Genomic DNA, 22,329 nt, shown 5'->3' with positions numbered 1-22,329 from the left:
CACTCTATATGCAGTTCACAGGTCTGTGTACAGCGTATGTTAGCGCAAACATGGATTTTCATGTTATATCTGCTACTACACTGAGTTAAAGAAAGTTCCCACTTTCCATGCCTTACTCACAGGAAATTAGTACTATTATTATTATTTATTTCTTAGCAGACACCCTTACCCAGGGTGATTTTACATTTGTATATAAAAAATACATAACAAGAATTACAGTACAATTAAGATCAAGATACAAAATACAATGAATTTAGTCCTAATAAGAGCAAATACAAAACACAGTACGATCTGATATAGGGGCAGTTGAAGAGCAGGTAACAGTGTTGATAGTTACATCAGGGTTATGTAGGAACAATTCAGTAATTGATAATTTAATGTTTATCTGGGTTGATTAGTTCTCTTATTAATAATATTTAATTGACGTGTTATAAAGATCGAGGATTTACTATGAACACACATTCACGCGCAGACACAAGGAATGTTTAATCAGTAGTAGTATTTTATTAAGTACACAAATAATAAACAGAAATCAGAAAAGTCAGAAAGTAAAGTCCTAGTCTCTAAGGACAAAACACAATTCAAAAACTCTCACTGCCTTAACTTGACTAGCAGGAAATTAAAAGCGCCTGTCTCCTCACACACCAGCCGCACACGAGCAAGCAAGCAGGCTGTGACGTAGTAGCTTGCTCACACACACACCCACACGCCCACATCCAAGCACACAGCCTCAACTGAGATGATGCAGATAATCTTAGAATATATCACATTAAGCTTATTAATGGTATATAGATTAAGTCTAGGGCAAGTTTACTTTTAAAGAAATTCTTCATACAACAATATGAGGTAGATTACTTATAGTTACTTCATCAAGTTTCATAAAAGTTATTTCACACTCAAAGTGTGCAAACTAAATAATTAACAGTTCAATTCTATGTGAATGTGTTACACTTAATTAATTTAGTTCCATAAAAGGAAAATGCAACTGGAATTATACTCAACAGTTCCTTGAAGCTTAGACTTTTGGTCCGCTGTTTTGGAAACTCAATCTGTTGAAGTGTCCAGTACAAAAACTCTCCTTTCAGCAACAAAGTCTTCAATCCCACGTTGGATCAAACTCGGCAACAAAGCTTTCAATTCTCAATACAATCAACAAACAGCTGCAACAAAGTCTTCAGTCCTCGGTATAGGATCCACAGCAGCGCCCGTCCGCTCTGTCCTCTTCGCTGAATCTTTTAGCTACGCAGGTAGCAGGGCACAGTTTCTTTTGGATACTGTGGTTTTAGGTGACAGCAGACCCAGACTGGTTTGTCTGATAACAGTCTCTGTAAGTTTTACGGCATTCCTCCAGCCAGGCCTCCGTCTCGTTGCTTGTGGTCGTTGACTCGCTTGCAGCTTGCTTCCTCTTCTTGGGTCCGTTTTCAGGCAGAGTCCCGTCTTGGTTCCGTTTCTAGGCAGAGTCCTGGAGTTGCAGCTTTGCTTAGTAGAATGACAGCACCTTATTTAGCATTCGATGTGGAATGCAAAATGTTTAGTTTTGCTTGGATATTTATAGTCTTTCTCACTCTGCTAACTAGCCACTTTCATGAGATAATTTGTGTATCTTGCCTTTTTTAAAACTCCCAGTCCTTTGGTGTTTTAATGTCCTTTTCCACTGGGACATCGCTAGGTTATGTTTTTTCGTTGCATCAAAATGATTGTTGTTGCACGTGTGAATTATCTGGACGGAATTCAACTGTCCGCTCAGCCTAATCCAGTCCAGGCGCCGGTCCTCTAATCAGTAGGTCACATAGTTCAGTATGTCTGTCAGAAACCAAGGGACCCCCTTCTCAAGACACAGCAGTGTGGCCTGTTTCTCAAGACACACAGTTTCATTAATGAATCCAGTTACATTTCTAATACACGGTCATGTATCATCATATTCAGGGAATATGTCCTACAGTTAGATATGAGTGCAGGTGAAATACAAAATACTGCAGATTGGGTTAACTGCAGGATTAAATATAGTAAACTATGGAGCATATAAGTGCAAGTTAAAGTGTATTAAAGTCAGAGTGCTATATTGTCCAGAAGGGAACCTGAGTTTTACAGGTGTTGTCTGAAGAGGTGGGTCTTGAGGAGGTGCTGGAAGGTGGTCAGGGACTGGGCAGTCCTGACATCTGTAGGAAGGTCATTCCACCACTGCGGGGCGAGGGTGGAGAAGGAGCGGGCTCTGGAGGCAGGGGAGCGTAGAGGAGGTACAGCCAGCCTTCTAGTGCAGAAGGAGCGGAGAGGTCGGGTGGGGGTGTAGGGAGAGTCGAGGGTCTAGAAGTCTATTACACTCGCACTTCCTAGGTCAGCAGGGTCTTCCAGGTCACTGGCTGGCTGTGTGTCAGTCAATAGGTGAAGCAACAGCTGATTGGTTAATGAAAGAAGCCATGGACGGGGTGCAGTTTCACCCTCCAGGTGACCAAGGAAGTGCAGCGTGATCTGAAAGCATGGCTTGTGCAAACAGAGATTTCTTTACCCTGGTGTAGCAGCAGATACCATGTATTAATACAGCACATTTGAGTCATATATGGCGAATGTATTTAGCTACAATAACTTTAAATGAACAATATAGTATTCATTTGTTACAAGAAATTCTTTATCCATTCAGTAGTTGAGGCCACCCCTCTATTGAGAGCACACTGTGCTGATCCCCTGACTGGCCTGTGTAGCACGTTTTCTGTGTCATTTATTAATGCGTGTCTCATTTCAAACAGGGGGATCGGAAAGCAAGGGTTCCAGTGCCAAGGTGAGATTCTAGAATTCTATGAATATAGTGCAGGTGTGTGTCTGTGTGGCTGTCTTAAAGAAAGAACACGGGTGAAGGAAAGAAAAAAATAACAAAATATGATCAATAGAAATAATTGAGTAAAAAAAGAATGAAATAATTAAATAAATAGAGAAAGAAAGAGAATGAGAGAAAGAGATCGAGAGAAAGTTGTAAAGGTGTTTGCCAATACAATTAAAACAACTTCAATATTAAATATAACATGAGCACCTTTCAAATAGGAAAACAAGAGATCTGGAAAATCCTGGCAGTGCAGATTAGGTAGGAGCGACGGGTCATTAAGTCTCAGGGTATCCAGTGTTATCCTGCTTCCAAAGAACTCCCCGCTGGTGAGGAGCCCCCCTGCGGAGGGGATGTAGTGCAGACTGTCGTACGCATGCGTCACGAATCACACATTTCAACATGTATCTGGAGAGCCGCTGATCCCATTGGCATGACACTGGCTATTAACATTATTTAGCAGAAGTTATTGAGAGTATCATATTATGGGGATTTAGGGGGTGTCGGTCTGTCTGCACATCTGTCCCACTTTCCCATCTTGAGAACACAAGAAGTTATTCCACACACTGTAAATCATTTTAATAGACTTTACCAGGACACCTCATTCTCTTACCTAACGAAGGTCTTCAACACCTCTTATCCAATTCCCATTAAACAATTCATTGCCATTTCTTATTCTACATTGCTTTCACTGTGCTTTATTACAATGTGCTGTGCTTTTACTGTGGGACACTCTTATAAGGGTTAGTTTACCATGGTTTGTTTTTTTAAATTGTTTTACCATACCTCTCTGTGCTTTTCTTCTCACTGATAGCTCCGGTTTTGAATGGGGATGGATGTCCCTGACAGGCTGCTTGTGTTTTTGCTTGGCTGCAGTGTCAGGGTTGGATCAGAGCAGGGGGGGGGGGGGGGAGGAAGGGGAGGCGAGGGGGAGGGGAAGAGGGGGTTGCCGACAGCACTGGTTGCTCGTTCCAGGTTGCCGGGAGACATAGGTTGCCATGGGAATGCCTCATATGTTATTTTTAGCCAGAGAGGAAAGAGAAAAAGAAGGAGAGAAAGAAAGCTAGGCCAGTCGAGGGGATGAAAGTGAGAATAGGACATTACATATTATTATTATTATTATTATTATTATTATTATTATTATTATTATTATTATTATTATTATTATTATTATAACAAGCCTTTCTCTCTCCCCCTCTCCTTTCTCCTCTTTCTCCTCTGTCCCCTCTCTCCTCTCTCTCCCCTCTCCTTTCTCTCCTCTATCCCCTCTCTCTTCTCTCTCCCCTCTCCTTTCTACTCTCTCCTTTCCTCTATCCCCTCTCACCTCTCTCTCCTCTCTCCTCTCTTTTTTCTCTCCTCTATCCCCTCTCTCCTTTCTATCCTCTATCTCCTCTCTCCTCTCCTCTCTCCTTTCTCCTCTATCCCCTCTCTACTTTCTCTCCTCTATCTCCTCTCTCCTCTCTTTCTGCTCTCCTCTCTTCTATCCCCTCTCCTTATTCCCCTCTCTCCTTTCTCTCCTCTGTCCCCTCTCTCCTCTCTCCTCTCTCCTTTCTCTCCTCTAACCCCTCTCCTCTCTCCTCTCTCCCCTTTCTCCCTGTCTCCTCCCTCTCCTTTCTCTCCTCTATCCTCTATCTCCTCTCTCCCCTCTCTCCTATTTCTCCTCTCTCTATTCTATCCCCTCTCTCCTCACCCCCTCTCTCCTTCCTCTCCTCTCTCTCTCCTCTCTCCTCACTCCCCTCTCTTTTCTCTATCCCCTCTCTCCTCTCTCCTCTTTCTCCTCTACACTCTCCTCTCTCCTCTATCCCCTCTCTCCTTTCTCTCCTCTATCTTCCCTCTCTCCTCACTCCCCTCTCCTTTCTCTTCTCAATCCCCTCTCTACTTTCTTTCCTCTATCTCCTCTCTCCTCTCTTTCTGCTCTCCTCTCTTCTATCCCCTCTCTCCTCACTCCCCTCTCTCCTTTCTCTCCTCTGTCCCCTCTCTCCAATCTCTCCTCTCTCCTTTCTCTCCTCTAACCCCTCTCCTCTCTTCTCTCTCCCCTTTCTCCCTGTCTCCTCCCTCTCCTTTCTCTCCTTATCCTCTCTCTCCTCTATCTCCTCTCTCCCCTCTCTCCTCTTTCTCCTCTCTCTATTCTATCCCCTCTCTCCTCACCCCCTCTCTCCTTTCTCTCCTCTATCTCTCCTCTCTCCTCACTCCCCTCTCCTCTCTCTTCTCTATCCCCTCTCTCCTTTCTCTCCTCTATCTTCCCTCTCTCCTCACTCCCCTCTCCTTTCTCTTCTCAATCCCCTCTCTACTTTCTCTCCTCTATCTCCTCTCTCCTCTCTTTCTGCTCTCCTCTCTTCTATCCCCTCTCTCCTCACTCCCCTCTCTCCTTTCTCTCCTCTGTCCCCTCTCTCCAATCTCTCCTCTCTCCTTTCTCTCCTCTAACCCCTCTCCTCTCTTCTCTCTCCCCTTTCTCCCTGTCTCCTCCCTCTCCTTTCTCTCCTTATCCTCTCTCTCCTCTATCTCCTCTCTCCCCTCTCTCCTCTTTCTCCTCTCTCTATTCTATCCCCTCTCTCCTCACCCCCTCTCTCCTTTCTCTCCTCTATCTCTCCTCTCTCCTCACTCCCCTCTCCTCTCTCTTCTCTATCCCCTCTCTCCTCTCTCCTCTTTCTCCTCTCTCTACACTCTCCTCTCTCTTCTATCCCCTCTCTCCTCTCTCTACTCTCCCCCTCTCGCTCAGTCTGCAGTTTCGTGGTTCACAAGCGCTGTCATGAGTTTGTCACATTCACCTGTCCGGGAGCCCACAAGGGACCCAAACCAGAGGTCAGTATTGGAAAGGTCATGCCCCCCCCTTCCCCCATGTCCCCTCTCCCCTCTTTCACCAAGGAGAGAGAGGCAGAGAGGAGAGAGAGGTGTGAGAAACATGTGCCCAGTGTGATATGACAGCCTGCAGCCTCCTCATTGGAAGTGCAGAGCAGAGGCTTTCAATACTTCTGCTCTCTTCAAACTGCAAGTTTCATATATAAAGAAATGGTCAATATTCCTGTACATTCGCTGTATTCACTTTAGCAATGCTTGTATGATTTGTCATGTTGATAAGCCTATTTGTATTTGAATTTGAGTTGAATTGAACTGAGGGGGAATAAAGATGGAGGAGAGAGGAGAGAGAGAGCAGTATGGAAATAGGGGAGAGGGGAGAGGGGGAGGAGAGAGATGGAAGGTGACAGAAGGCAGCAGGAAAGTGGAGTAGCTGTTCTGGTTTCAGAGATGCAGTTTGTCTCTCTCTCCGGAGTGTCAGGATAGAGAGAGCGTGAGAGATTAGGAAAGGAGGTCAAGGAGAAACAGACAGAGAGAGTGGAGGGGATAGGAAAAGAGATAGGGGAAAGGATAGGGGAGAGACATTGAATCATGTTAGAGGAAAATAAAACAGAGAATTAATAGAAAATATAATTAAAAATAGAAAGCATGAAGCCCTCTCTCTTGCCTTTCTCACTCATCTCTCCTCTCTCCTCACTCCTCCTCTCTCCTCTCTCACTCCTCTCACTCCTCTCTCCCCTCTCCTCTCTCGCTCCTCTCACTCCTCTCTCCTCTCTCCTCTCTCTCTTCTCTTTCCTTTCTCTTCTCTCTGTGTCTCTGTGTTTCAGGATCTCCGCAGTAAGCACAAGTTCAAGAACCACACGTACAGCTCCCCCACGTTCTGTGATCACTGCGGCTCCCTGCTGTACGGACTGGTGCACCAGGGCATGCGCTGCTCAAGTGAGGAAACACACTGTACTATACACTGTACTGCACTGTACACCACCATACTGCACACTGCACTGTACTATACACTGTACTGCACTGTACACCACCATACTGCACACTGTACTATACACTGTACTGCACTGTACACCAGAATATTGCACACTGTACTATACACTGTACTGCACTGTACACCACAATATTGCACACTGTACTATACACTGTACTGCACTGTACGCCACCATACTGCACACTGTGCTCTATTACAGACGTGCTCAAATTTGTTGGTACCCCTCCACAAAAAACGAAGAATGCACAATTTTCTCTGAAATAACTTGAAACTGACAAAAGTAATTGGCATCCACCATTGTTTATTCCATATTTAATAGAAATCAGACTTTGCTTTTGATTTTTTATTCAACATAATATTGTAAATAATAAAACAAATGAAAATGGCATGGACAAAAATGATGGGACCGCTAACATAATATTTTGTTGCACAACCTTTAGAGGCAGTCACTGCAAACCAACGTTTTCTGTAGCTCTCAATGAGACTTCTGCACCTTTTAACAGGTAGTTTGACCCACTCTTCCTGAGCAAACTGCTCCAGCTGTCTCAGGTTTGATGGGTGCCTTCTCCAGACTGCAAGTTTCAGCTCTTTCCATAGATGTTCGATAGGATTCAGATCAGGACTCATAGAAGGCCACTTCAGAATAGTCCAATGTTTTGTTCTTATCCATTCTTGGGTGCTTTTAGTTGTGTGTTTTGGGTCATTATCCTGTTGGAGGACCCATGACCTGCAACTGAGACAGAGCTTTCTGACACTGGGCAGTACGTTTCAGTCCAGAATGCCTTGATAGTCTTGAGATTTCATTGTGCCCTGCACAGATTCAAGGCACCCTGTGCCAGGCGCAGCAAAGCAGCCCCAATACATAACCGAGCCTCCTCCATGTTTCACTGTAGGTATGGTGTTCTTTTCTTTGAAAGCTTCATTTTTTCGTCTGTGAACATAGAGCTGATGTGACTTGCCAAAAAGCTCCAGTTTTGACTCATCTGTCCAAATGACATTCTCCCAGAAGGATTGTGGCTTGTCAATATGCATTTTAGCAAATTCCAGTCTGGCTTTTTTATGTTTTTCTTTCAAAAGTGGAGTCCTCCTGGGTCTTCTTCCATGGAGCCCACTTTCGCTCAAAAAGCGACGGATGGTGCGATCAGAAACTGACGTACCTTCACCTTGGAGTTCAGTTTGTATCTCTTTGGCAGTTATCCTTGGTTCTTTCTCTGGTCCATGTTCAGTGTGGTGCACACAATGATACCAAACAGCACAGTGACTACTTTTCTCCATTTAAATAGCCTGAATGACTGATTACAAGATTGGAGACATGTGTGATACTAATTAAAGAAACTAATTAGTTTGAAATATCACTATAATCCAATTATTTATTATCTTTTCTAAGGGGTACCAACAAATGTGTCCAGGCTATTTTAGAATATCTTTGTAGAATAAGCAATAATTCATCTCTTTTCACAGCTTCTTTGCTTTATTCTATGACATACCAAAGGCATGCAAGTGTACATGATAAAATAGCTTTTAATTTCATCACTTTTCAAGAGGAATGAAGCATTATTTCAATGAGCTGTAAGGGTACCAACAAATTTGAGCACGTCTGTATACTGTACACTGTACTGTGATATACAGCACTGTACACTACTACACTGCACACTGTACTGTACAGCACCATATTGCACACTGTACTGTACTGTACACTGTACTGCAATAGACTGCACTGTAAACTACCATAATACACACTGTACTCTACTGCACTATACACTGCACTGCACTATATTGCACTGTACACTACCATACTGCCCAGTCAGCAAACTAGATTGGCCCAACGTTGGTTTATGGTTGGCTTGGTTGGCCAAGAGCCAACGTTGACCCAACAATCAGCAAACTGAATCTGCTCTCGAGCTCTGTACCGTTATAGACCCAGGGTGGTGGTGTGGGGGGGGGGGGGGGGGCACGGGGTCTCTGGGGTGGCAGACAGGGAGTATGAGGGGTGCCCGTGGGTGCCAGCAGAGAGAGAGAGAAGCGGCATGTATCGTCACTGATTGCCCCCATAGATTGAAGTGTTTCCAGGTAATTCATGTTCAAAACTCTCCTTTGTTTATGTTTAACATTTCAGGTAGGACCGTCAGAAAAGCCTTCTAACAAATGTAAATAGTGTTCATGTCTATTGTTAAATTAGTTTAAGAAACTCTTTATGTAAGATTGGAATATGCGCTAAACTCCTAGTGATGGTTAAAACTTTACACTCCATGGTTGAGCAAAGGAAGGGCGTCTATAGCACTGAGTGTTTTATTGCAAAGTGTTATTCTGGTTTAACAGTTTTAAAAGAAACAAGTATAGATTGTGTTTAAACGTTGTTCATTCATTTTAATTTCTGCGGCCCGTCTGTGTTCAGTGGCAGTGAGATGAGTGCTTCTCGGTCGATGGTGGGGGTGGGCGGGGGGGGGGGGGGGGGGGGGCGATTCATATCAAAGTTTGCCCCCCTTGTTTCTGATGTAGAAATAAAGCCAACTACAAGCTGTTAGTGAATGGAAGCCGTGTTGAACAAATACACAACAAAACAACGGTTCTTGCGGTAAAAAGAGACAACATTTAACTGAGCTACGTGTAAATATGTAAAGCATATATATATATATATATACAGTTGCAGTTAAAAGTTTACATACCCCAATTTATAATTACTAGAAATGTCTAGAAAAAAATAATTATAAGAAAAATCTTTTGTAGCAAAAGTTTTGCTTTTGTGGATGAGGAAAAAGTTACAAGAAAAACAGTTACACTGGTATGAATGCGGTATCTCCATTTTATTGTTAACTCACAAATCTATTTTTTTCCATCAGATTTTCTGATACAGTATTTTTTTTTTTTTTGAGACATTCCCCCGCCTCTAAAGATAACAAGTAGAATGCAAAACTCGTTGAGAGCATGAAAAAGAAAATTATTATTATTGTTATTCTATTATTCAAAATAATAACGTAATGTTGCATTTGCAAAAGTGTTTGTTTCTTCTAGTTTGATATGAGTACAAATGTTTTTATCTCAGAAGATGTCTCTTTGCATTCTATATCTAATGAGGAAAACAACCTGAGCTCCTTTAAACAGAAACTCTATTCATCAGAACAGGCTGTGAAGTAATCAGGCAGGCATGGCCATGTCTGCAGCAGGACAGGGCTTGTTAGTCATGGAAGTGAAATAATACTAAAAAACAAATATATGACAACGTTGGCTCAGTTTCCTAACCAACAAAAAACAACATTGCACCAACACTGGCCCGACCTATAGCACTGAATATGACGTTGGCGCAACACTGGTCCACCTGAGGATAATGACTAAATGCCAACGTTGGCCCACGTTGTAACATTGACTCACCGTCAGTTGTCAACGTAGGGCCAACCAAACTGCCGATGTAAGACCAATGTTGGCCCAACTAAAAATTGCTGGGCACACTGTACTATACTATAAACTACTGCACCGTGTACTGCACACTGTACTGTGCTATACTGCACTGTACACTGCCATACTGCACATTGTACTGCGCTATACTGCACTGTACACCACCATACTGCACACTGTACTGTGCTATACTGCACTGTACACTACCATACTGCGCTATACTGCACTGTACACTGCCATACTGCACATTGTACTGCGCTATACTGCACTGTACACTGCCATACTGCACATTGTACTGCGCTATACTGCACTGTGCACTGCCATACTGCACACTGTACTGCGCTATACTGCACTGTACACTACCATACTGCACACTGTACTGCGCTATACTGCACTGTACACTACCATACTGCACACTGTACTGCACTGTACACCACCATACTGCACACTGTACTGCATTGTACAATGTACTGCACTACACTTCACTGTCCTATACTATACACTGTACTGCACACTAAACTATACTATAATATACAGCACTATACATTGTACTGTACACTATACTAGTATATACTGTACACTGTACTATATTGAACTAGACTATACACTGCATTATACATTTATTATACCATGCACTGAACACTACACTATGCTACTATACTGAGCTGTACACTACAATACTGAACTGTACTACACTATACTATACACTGTACTACACACTATACTCTACTGTACAATACACTGTGCTGAACATTATACTATACACTGTACTACACTATAATCTATGATACTATACACAGTACTGCTCTATACTGTACTGTATTGCACTGTACTGTACTACACTATACTCCACTATGCCAAACTGTGCCGAACACTATACTCTGCTATGCTATACACTGTACTAAAAACTATACTGTGCTATAAACTGTACTGTACAATATTGAGCTGCACTATACTGCACTCTACACTACCATACTAAGCTGTATTGCACTAATATATACTATACACTATGCTAAACATTAATATACTAGAGCTTAAACACTGTACTGTACTAAAAACTGCACTATACTATACTATATTGCTCTGTACTCTACTGTACTGTACCATACGATAACATACTGTCCTGTACTTTATGTCTCCCTCTAATCATGTGGAGAGTGTATTTTATTCTATTGCACTCTTTGTATGACAGACCCACTACACAGCAACAGTGCAAGAGAATGAAACACACACTCAACATGATTAGAGGGAGACACCCAACACCTAGAAACACACAACAAACATATATGACATTTTGTACTGTATTGTACTGCACTACACTTTACTATACTGTTCTATACCATATTAATATGTTGTCCTGTACTGTGTCCCATGTTTGTTGTGTGTTCTCCCGTGTGCGCTGCGTTTGTACAGGCTGCGAAATGAACGTTCACAAGCGATGCGTGTCCAGTGTGCCAAACCTGTGTGGCCTCGATCACACAGAGAAGAGAGGAAGAATACACATCACAGTGAGGGCTGAGAGTGGAGGAGAGGAACTACATGTGACAGGTAAAAGGAAGAGGGGAGAGGAGAGAGGGGAGAGGGAGAATACACATCACTGAGGGCTGAGAGTGGACGAGAGGAACTACATGTGACAGTTAAGAGACACAAACAGAGAAGAGAGGAGAGGGAGCAGAAGGGATAGGAGAGAGGAGAGGGGGAGAGATCAGAGAGAGGAGAGGAGATAGGAGAGAGGAGAGAACAGAGGAAAGGAACTACATGTATCTCTCTCTTTCTCCCCTTAGTGGAAAATGTTTTGAATCTCACCCCTGAACCCCTGTTTGCTCCCCTCCTCTCTCTCCTCTCTCTCCCCTCTCTCCTATCTCCCTCTCCTCTCTCAGTGGGGGAAGCTCTCAATCTCATCCCTATGGATCCAAATGGACTCTCAGACCCGTATGTGAAGCTCAAGCTGGTTCCCGACCCGAAGAACCTGACCAAGAAGAAAACCAGAACCATCCGGTCCACTCTAAACCCAGCCTGGAACCAGAGCTTCACCTTGTGAGAATCCAGCTGTCTGTCTGCCTGTCTGTCTGTCTGTCTGTCTGTCTGTCTGTCTGTTTATCTATCTGTCTGCCTATCTACTGTATCTTTCTCTCTCTCCCTTTCTCTCTCCCACTCCTCCCAGTTCTCTGAACCCCTTGGACTGTCTCTCCCTCTCCCTTCCCCATTTCTACCCCCCTCTCTCCCCCATATTAACCCTCTACCTCTTTCCCTCTCTCTCTTCTCTCCTCCCCCTCCCAGTTCCCTGAAGCCTGTGGACTGGGATAAGCGTCTGTCGGTGGAGGTGTGGGACTGGGACCGCACCTCCCGGAATGACTTCATGGGGGCGCTGTCCTTCGGGGTGTCAGAGCTGCTCAAGTGGCCCGTGTGTGGGTGGTTCCGGCTGCTGAACCAGGAGGAGGGCGAGTATTACAACGTCCCCGTCACGGAGGACCTGAGTGAGGCAGAGCTGAAGCTCAGGATGCAGGTACCACTCACTGGGGCTCCGGGAGTGTCTCTGAGCCTCTGTGTGTCTCTGTGTGTGTCTCTCTGTGTGTCTCTGAGACTCTGTTTGTCTTGGTATGTAAATCTGAGTCTCTCTGTGTCTCTCAGTGTCTCTGTGTCATTGTGAAAGTTCCCTATAGTAAAACTATAGCAAAGTGTAATAAAGCACATTGAAAGTACAGTAGAGAGTCAATTATCTACTAACTAACTAACTAATTAACTGGGACCGATACTAGTTCACATAATTGATTTGTATGGATAATCAAACAGGTATTAATAACAATTACAGTACCTTTGTATAGAATAACGTTAACATACACAAGTACCTTCTGATGATATATAGCTAGTAACATGTTGTATTGTATTAAGCATACAAAATGACAAAGCTTTACAAATCATTAAATTAATGCAATTCAGTAAAACTTTAACACTTACAGTTAAGGTAATGAAATTCTGGAATTAAACGTACCATATACCAAACTTTGAAAATCATCAAAGAATGCAATTCAGTACAACTTTGACACATTACAGAACTTTAGGAATCATTAAACTTCAAAAATTCAGTAAAATGTTTCAATACTTTGATACTTGCTGTTAAGACATTGTAATTGAAATGAATAAAATAAAAGTTCTTTGCTGCTCAATAACATAAACAGGATCTCCAGCCTTTACTGCTGAAATAGAAGAAAAATCAAGAACCAGGTGACTGTTTTAATGTGTTGCTTAACTGCAACAATTCAAAGCACACGAAGCTCCAGCTAATGTTCTGGTGTCTGAATGATTCTGTAACTTTCATTGGACTCAGTCTGCTGGTGCTTTATTTGGCAGCTAAATCTCATAGCTGTTTTAGCAGCAGAAGCATGTGATTCATCACGTGATTACAGGTGCGTTCGGTTAGACAGTACAGCTCATCAAAGATTGGATGATTGACTCTCTACTGTATTGTAAAACATAGGCAATTATTGTAAAGCATATTAAAAAAAAAACTATGGTAAACTAACCCTTATAAAAGGTTCCCATAATACAAACACAGCAACGTGTAATACACTGTGGAAACACAGGGGAGCATTGTAAGGACAGAGAGGCATGGAAAAACATATTTAACCCTTATAACAGTATCCCACAGTAAAAGTCTGTATGTCTCTATGTGTCTCTCTGGGTGTCTCTGTCTCTGTACATGTCTCTGTGTCTCTAGGTCTCTGTTATTCAGTGAGCCAGTGCTAGTGGCTCCATTTTGGATCTTGTCTGGAGTCAGTCTCCTCTTTTAAGTATAGGGAATATGGAGCCAAGATGACCAACACAGGGACTCAGTTGCATAACCATCCACGCTCTCAACATTGGCTTGTTATGCCTTTTGCATTAGGAGTTCTTTTCTGCATTAGCTGTTTTGTCTGGTTTAAACAGCAGGTGGCAGCATGGCATCACTACTTGACAAAATGTTGTCCTGTTTGCAGAATACATTTCTGTTTTAATCATTCTTTCTTGAGCTCTAGCAGAGCTTGAAGATGTCATTTCTGACCTCCTAAACTACTGATGCAAGTAAGCAGGAACATGCCTGTTCTATTCTATTCTGTTCTGTTCTATTCTGTTCTGTTCTATTCTATTCTATTCTATTATATTCTATTCTGTTCTATTCTATTCTATTCTGTTCTATTCTATTCTATTCTATTCTATTCTATTCTGTTCTATTCTGTTCTGTTGGTGAACTTTTCAGTGCAGGAATTCTATCTACCCTGTCACACAGCCATTGTACAATTTATTAAAAAAAAATAAAAAGTTTTTTTGTTTTAAAACTGTAGGGGACCCCAAAAATAAATACTTATTCACTGACCATGTGGAGCACTGTCTCCTCTGCAAAGCAGAACCAGCACTGTGCTGACGCTGGGGTCCACTCTGTGGAGAAACAATGCAGTGCAGGATCTTCCAGCGCAGGCCGATCCCTCGAGTCTTGTCACGGTGTGACAGCGGCGGTCAGCTCCTGGGAGGTCAGCGGCTCGTCCAGGTGATGCTGTTCCTCCTCGCTGAGGCTGGGAAAACCCTGGAGCAGCTGCTCAGTCTCGTTGGTCACATGTCTCGTTCTTATAGAACTGCAGCGCCTCCCTGCTGATCTCCTGGCTGTGGTTTTGGTGGCTCTCTCCCGGTCTCCTGCGGTGGCTGATCCGTCTCCTCCCTGGTCTCTGATTGCTCCAGCTGCCGCTGTGGCTCTTCCTCCAGCTCTCCCCTAACACCCCCCCCCCTCACCTGCTCCTGCCCTGCCTCAGTTCTTTCCTCCTTTATCAGGCAGGCTTTAATGTGATGCCCCTGTTCTCTGCAGTTGAAGCACCGCATTGAGTCCGAGCTGTTGAACACCACGCACCCGGTGCCCGACAATGAAGCTCCAGGCTACATCACTTGTCCTGGGTTGTTGATCAGGACGTGTTTAATACTGGCATTCTTACACCCAGAGGAATGCTTTTAATGGGAGACATTAGTTTCCCTTGTGGGGCCAGTTCTTTCTCCAGAGGTTACAAAGGTTACTACGGGGGATTTTTATTGAAAACCCTTCCTCTACTAGTTTACTGACACGCAGCACCTCTCTTAAATAGAGGACAAAGGCTGTGTTCATGTTAGATGATGCTTTCAAAGTAAGAAAAAAAATAAGAAAACATGTAGTGTAAAAATTCTGCTCCTACCACCCACGGCGTTCAGCACTACTGCCTGAGAGAGAGAGAGAGAGAGAGAGAGAGAGAGAGAGAGAGAGAGAGAGAGAGAGAGAGAGAGAACCTAATCATAGGCAAGATATAGATGTGCTGTTCAGCTTCAAAACGCTTTAAAATAGTTTACAATCCTGCACGTAGTTGTAACTATTTAGAAGACAGAAGAGAATTTAGAACAATGTAAAGGGAAAAAAGTTAGATTTTTAGCTACAAACGAATGTATTAATTAGTTTTTTTCAAACTGCTAAATATTACAGCCCATCCTATATAATCAGTTAAAACGACAGATCAAATTACGTACCTAGTTAGCAAATGTATATTACGTGTATTTTCTAATAAGCTTATACTGAAAAGTAATACGACTCTGACGATAATCAAAATCCAGCTTTAACAGATTTTATCAAACAAAAAATGGTTAATTTCTACCTTAAACCAAGTAATATGAAAAACAAATCTGCAATTAAGAGAGAGAGAGAGAGAGAGAGAGAGAGAGAGAGAGAGAGAGAGGAGCACGAGAAAATGAGCTCCTAAACATTAGTGTTTTAATAGTAGTTAAAGTCATAAATTGTGAAAATTTTTTGCATAAAATACTAAATGAAGATTTACTGAAGACAAGGAGAACATTTTGAAAGAAAAATAATGAAAAGAAAAGAAAAACTAAAGAAAGACAGAAGAAATACTGAGAACAGAGAGACAGGCAGCCAGAATAGAGCACAGAAACAGGAGGTAAGAATATATATTAACCAGCAAGATAAATAAAATACAACAAAAAATACCAATAAAAAAAAAAAAAAAATAATAATAATAATAGTCATCATCATCTGTAATCTGCAAGAAAAGTCAGTATAGCTTCATACAAACTGCCGTGGGAATTTTGAAAAATGCAGAGTGAAGTGACAGTTGGAGAGGGCCTCCCAACTGCCAGTGAATTTGATACATTTGAAAATGTAACAGTTTTTGACAGGCTGAGCAGCAAGGGCTGCTGCAGCATTGAAATAGAATACCCAGAGGAGCTGAGCTCTGCAAAGCAAAGAAAAAATTACAAAGACAGAGTGCTGAGGGAGTCCCCAGAGACTCTCATAGCAAACTACTCCACAGTGGACAACTGCAGGGTCAAGTGCAACCTGCTGCTCTACACCGAGCACCCCAGTGCCTGGCACTCTGCGCTGTGCAGCACCTACTGCAACATCCGCAAGGGAGGCATCGGCAGAGGCAGGCAGCTGACCGTGTTCGAGGACAGTGATGCTGACAGCGTCATGCTCACTGTCAACGTCTACAACAATGGTACTGTCATGGTGCAGGGCAGAGAGAGCAGCCTGGACCTGTTTGAACACAGCTTCCCAGCATTGAGAGAGCGTGTGGAGAGAGCGAAGACAATACCAGAGCTTGCAAACCCCCAGCCTCTCCCCCCACCCCCAGCACAACGCAGCAGCCAGCCTCCCCACCCCCAGCGCAGCCCTGTCACTGACTCCCCCAGACAGGTCAGCAACATCAGAGCCCTGAAGGAGTGCCTGTCAGTGCTGGAGCTGCAGTTCACAGAGTTCAGGGAACACACTGAGCACAAGCTGGCCACCTTGAGCCAGACCAGCCCATCAGAGCAGCTCAGGGACGAGGTGCACAGGCTGAAGACAGAACACAGGGCCGAGGTTCAGGAGCTGAGAGTGGCGATGAGAGGACTGGAGGAGGACAACCAGGCCATGAAGACAGAGCTGCGGAGACTGAGAGAGGAACTGACCAGGACAGCACAGCACAGAGAGCTGAGGAGCCTACAGAGAGAGCTGGAGGGACTGAGAGGCAGCCAGCTCCGCACACCAGCAGCACAAGAGCAACAAAGTACCCGCCGGGACTGCACCGACACACACACTGACAACCCAGACACTAACACACAACCCCAGCCATACAGGCAGACACACAGACAGCCCCAAATACACACACACACAACACCAGCCACACAGGCAGACACACAGACAGCCCCAAACACACACACAACACCAGCCACACAGACAGACACACAGACAGCCCCAAACACACACACAACACCAGCCACACAGGCAGACACACAGACAGCCCCAAACACACACACAACACCAGCCACACAGGCAGACACACAGACAGCCCCAAACACACACACAACACCAGCCACACAGACAGACACACAGACAGCCCCAAACACACACACAACACCAGCCACACACACAACACCAGCCACACACACAACACCAGCCACACAGGCAGACACACGGACAGCCCCAAACACACAGTCGGAGCAGCAGGGCAGTGCGGAGGTGCTCATCCTAATAGATTCGAACGGGAGGTACCTGGACGAAAGACGGCTTTTCCCTGGCCGAAGTGTCGACAAGATCAAGTGCCCAACAACACAGAGCGCCCTACAAATCCTGTCCAAAAGCAGACAGAGGAGCCCGAAATACATTGTGATCCACACCGGCACCAACAACCTGCGCGCAGACAGAGGAGATGTGGCCAGATCCCTGCGGCAGGTGGCAGAAACAGCAGCCAGAGAATACCCCAGCGCCAAAGTCATTGTGTCCACCCTGCTGCCCCGAGCGGACGTGCCCTTCCACATCATCCACAGCATCAACACAGAGGTGTCCCGGGGCTGCGCCCTGCTACCCAGCGTGCACCTGGCACACCACCACCACATCAGGCCCCACCACATGTACGACCAGGTGCACCTCAACAGGGAGGGCATGAAGCTTTTTGCTAAATCCCTCAAGGACATCGCCCTGGGCCGAGAGCTTACCAGCACACCCTACACCGAGACCAGGAGCACGCCCAGCCGCCCCCGAGCTCCTAGGATCCCCCAGCCCCCCAGACCACGCCCCCACCACAGAGCTGCCAGTCAGCAGGAGCAGCGCCTGGGACCCCCACGCCCCCCGCATTCCATCCAGCCCCCCAGGCCACGCCCCCACCACAGAGCTGCCAATCAGCAGGAGCGACGCCAGGGACCCCCACGTCACCCGCATTCCCCCCAGCCCCCGCAGCACAGCTATGCTGCAACCGTGTCCCGTCGGCCAGGAAACCCCGCCAGCACGGAGCTGAACGAGATAAGACATCTCCTAAACCTTATCTGCACTAAGCTAATTAGCTAATGTATCACCTGTATACCACAAAATTAAGGAAAATAACAATAATATAGTATAAATATATAAATCATAACCAAATTTAAATATGAAAATGTAAAACTTTGTCACTTCTTATTTCTTTACTACTATAAACCATAGATTTTTTGTTAATAAAAATGGCATCATTTAAAATAAGTAGCTGGAATATCCAGGGTCTGTGCTCCTCAACCTTTGGAATGAAGAGCACAGACCCAGACTTTGTAAATAGTATAAATAACATGGAGGTAATAATCCTCCATGAAACATGGAGTCGTGCGGACGTGTCCACACACTGTCCCAATGGATACAGGGAACTGATAGTCCCCTCCCTAAAGAACCCCCACATCAAACGTGGCAGGGACTCGGGGGGCATCATTGTGTGGTACAAAGAGGAACTTAAAAACACTGTCTCTCCCATTAAAAGAGGAGAGACACATTTATGGCTCAAAATTGGAAAAAAAATCATCCAATCCCAATCTGACACATTCCTGTGCGCAGTTTACATGCCACCAATTGACTCCCCCTACCACCGAGAGGGGTGCTTCCAAAATTTACAATCAGAAATTAGCCATTTCCAATCCCTGGGCTCTGTGCTGCTGTGTGGAGATCTCAATGCCAGGACCGGCAGAGAGGTCGACTACATCAGCACAGAGGGGAACAGCCATGTGATTGGACAGCAGACCTCTTTGTACCACACACCCATCACCACACAGAGGAATAGTTTTGACAGTGTGGTGAACAAGAGTGGGAAGCAGGTACTGCATATCTGTAAAGGCCTGGGTCTGTACATCATTAACGGCAGGATCAGAGGGGATTCTCAGGGCAGATATACATACAGCTCTGCTCTAGGTAATAGTGTAGTGGACTACGCTATCACAGACATGGACCCAGAATCTATTAATGCATTTATAGTCCGGCAACAAAACCCCCTATCAGACCACTGCCAAACAGTCCTGTATCTAAAAACGAATCCAAAACTAAATAATTCAAACCCGACCCCACCCGCCAAATTATACGGTCTTAAACCAGCCTATAAGTGGACACAAAGCAGTGCTGAGGAATATAAACAAACAATTCACAGTGCAGAAATAGAAAGTATGCTAAACAGCTTTCTAACTAAATTTTTTAAATTAGACAAAAATGGAATCAATTCGGCCATCAAAGAAATCAATTTTATATTCGAAACAACAGCAACAAAATCAAAACTCAAGAAAACAAACAAGAAAAAAACTAATTCTAAAAAGAAATCAAATGAAAAATGGTTTGACATGGAGTGTAAAACAAACAGAAAAGAATTAAGAAAATTGTCAAACCAGAAACACAGAGAGCCAAACAATATTGAACTGAGACTCAGCTACTGCAAGGCTCTGAAACAATACAAACACCTTCTCAATAAGAAAAGAGAAGAACACGTGTCCAAACAATTATCCCAAATTGAAGAATCCATAGAGCAAAATTCCTTTTGGGAACTATGGAACAAATTAAACACATCAAAAACTAGTCACGAATTGGCAATCAAAAATGGTAACATTTGGAAAAATTACTTTGATAAACTTTATCAAGAATTAGACGAAAACGAATTAAATCCAGACCAAAATTCAATATTAAAAAAACTAAACAAATTGGAAACCAAAATCAAGGACAATCAGAACCCACTGGACTTCCCAATAACAGGACCAGAGCTAAAAGAAAAGCTCCAAGCCCTCAAGCCCAGGAAAGCCTGCGGGCCCGACAGCATCATAAACGAGATGCTGAAACACAGCAGCCCCAGGATGCAGGAGGCCCTGCTCAAAGTATTCAACCTCATCCTGGCTGCGGGCTGTTTCCCTGACATCTGGAACCAAGGGCTAATAACACCAATTCATAAAAGTGGAGACAAATTCGACCCCAATAATTACCGAGGCATATGTGTGAGCAGTAATCTGGGGAAGGTGTTCTGCAGTATCATTAATGCCCGGATACTGGCCTTCCTTACCGAACACAATGTCTTGAGTAAGAGTCAGATTGGATTTCTGCCAAATTACCGCACCTCTGACCATGTTTACACCCTACACACCCTAATAAACAAACATGTGCACCAAAAAAATAAAGGAAAAATCTTTGCTTGTTTTATAGATTTTAAAAAAGCATTCGACTCAATTTGGCATCCAGGTCTATTCCTTAGAATTCTTGAGAGCGGTGTAGGGGGTAAAATTTATGACATCATTAAGTCAATGTATACAGAGAATAAGTGTGGTGTGAAAATTGGAAACCAAAGAACAGGGTTTTTCACCCAAGGGCGTGGAGTGAGACAGGGCTGCAGTCTGAGCCCAACACTGTTCAACATCTACATCAACGAGTTGGCTACGGTGCTGGAACAGTCTGCAGCCCCTGGCATCACTCTACACGACAAAGAAATCAAATTCCTGCTCTATGCAGATGACCTGGTCCTGCTGTCACCCACTGAACAGGGGTTGCAGCAGAGCCTGGCACTGCTGGAGCAGTACTGTCAGAAATGGGCACTGACAGTAAACCTGGACAAGACCAGAGTTATGGTATTCCAGAAGAAAGCCAGATCTCAGGGAAACAGGTACCACTTCACCCTGGGAAACAACACCTTGGAGCATAGCACCAGCTATAATTACCTGGGTCTAAAAATCAGTGCGTCTGGGAACTTCAACCTGGCTATAAATGCATTAAGAGATAAAGCGCGCAGGGCTTTTTATGCAATAAAGAATCGGCTATACAAAATTAAACCACCAATAAAAATTTGGCTAAAAATTTTCGACAGCATAATAAAGCCAATCCTTCTGTATGGTAGTGAAGTATGGGGTCCCCTTATGAACCCTGATTATAAAAAATGGGATCAAAGCCCCATAGAGAATTTCCATCTGGAATTCTGTAAACACCTCCTGCAGGTTCACAGGAGTGCAGCCAATAGCGCTTGCAGGGCTGAATTGGGCCGGTTCCCCTTACTCCACTCCATACAGAAACGAGCGCTCAACTACTGGGTCCATCTACAGCAGGCTGATCCGCAGTCCTACCACCACACTGCACTGCAGAGCTGCTCACAGCCCCCACAAGAGAATCCCCTCAGTAGAATGGTACTGAAGCTCAGCCAAATAAGTCAAATTAATACCAGCGAGCTTCAGAACACCACCAACAAAAAACTCCCAGCACAAAAAATGAAACAAATTAATCTAAATCTGGAAAACAATTATAAAGTACACTGGAATAACGAAATTGAATCACACAATAAATTACAATGCTATCTGGCCCTAAAAAAAGAATTTACCCTGGCAGAATATCTGGTCAGGGTCAAAAACACAAAACATAGACAGATCCTGACCAAGTACAGACTCAGTGACCACAGCCTGGCCATCGAAACTGGCCGGCACAAAAAAACCTGGATTGCCAAAGAAAAAAGGCTGTGCGGTCACTGTGATCTGGGAGAGGTAGAGACAGAAATGCACTTCCTGTTGTCCTGCTCAAAATACACAGAGATATGGGAGAGATATATCCCCCAATTCAAAAAACAAATGGCAGAGTTTAACCTCCTCTCCATTTCGAGTAAAATCCCCATCCTTCTAGGAGAGGAGGAGCGAACTGCAAATCTAGCAGCACAGTATGTGTCTGCCTGCCACAACCTGAGGGACAGTGTGTGACACCCTGCATACATGACCATGGGGTTACTGGTGATGAGGAGGGAGGGAGGGAGGGAGGTAGTTATATCGTTCAAAGGGAAGGGAACAATGGTTTTTTGTGTTTGTTATGTTCTGTAATTGTATTTCCGTTTTATTATTTCTGTTTTGTATTATAAAAGCTTTGGCAATACCTGAGCGCTCTCGTCATGCCAATAAAGCATTTTTGAATTGAATTGAATTGAATTGAGAGAGGGAGGGAGAGGGAGAGAGGGAGAGAGAGAGAGAGAGAGAGAGAGGGAGGGAGGGAGAGAGAGAGAGAGAGAGAGGGAGGGAGGGAGGGAGGGAGGGAGGGAGGGGGAGAGAGAGA

The 22,329-nt window shown here is 44.2% G+C and overlaps 1 protein-coding gene across 2 annotated transcripts in view; it reads left to right on the top strand.

The window, feature by feature from the left end:
- LOC117409942 (protein kinase C alpha type-like) overlaps window positions 1-22,329 on the top strand; it is a 67,119-nt gene that overhangs the window by 4,769 nt on the left and 40,021 nt on the right. For both annotated transcript variants that reach the window (XR_009320419.1, XM_059018556.1), the window contains exons 3-8: window positions 2,745-2,776; window positions 5,535-5,617; window positions 6,439-6,550; window positions 11,412-11,546; window positions 11,879-12,035; window positions 12,279-12,504. Coding sequence is in view for 1 of the 2 variants with exons in the window: in XM_059018556.1 (XP_058874539.1) it covers window positions 2,745-2,776; window positions 5,535-5,617; window positions 6,439-6,550; window positions 11,412-11,546; window positions 11,879-12,035; window positions 12,279-12,504 (745 nt within the window). In the remaining variant the exon portion in view is untranslated. The remainder of the gene's footprint in view (window positions 1-2,744; window positions 2,777-5,534; window positions 5,618-6,438; window positions 6,551-11,411; window positions 11,547-11,878; window positions 12,036-12,278; window positions 12,505-22,329) is intronic.

The sequence above is a fragment of the Acipenser ruthenus genome, chromosome 60 (assembly GCF_902713425.1).
Source record: "Acipenser ruthenus chromosome 60, fAciRut3.2 maternal haplotype, whole genome shotgun sequence".
NCBI lineage: Eukaryota > Metazoa > Chordata > Actinopteri > Acipenseriformes > Acipenseridae > Acipenser > Acipenser ruthenus.
The sequence above is the reverse complement of the archived record's forward strand: the minus strand, read 5'-3'. Positions and strand labels throughout refer to the sequence as shown.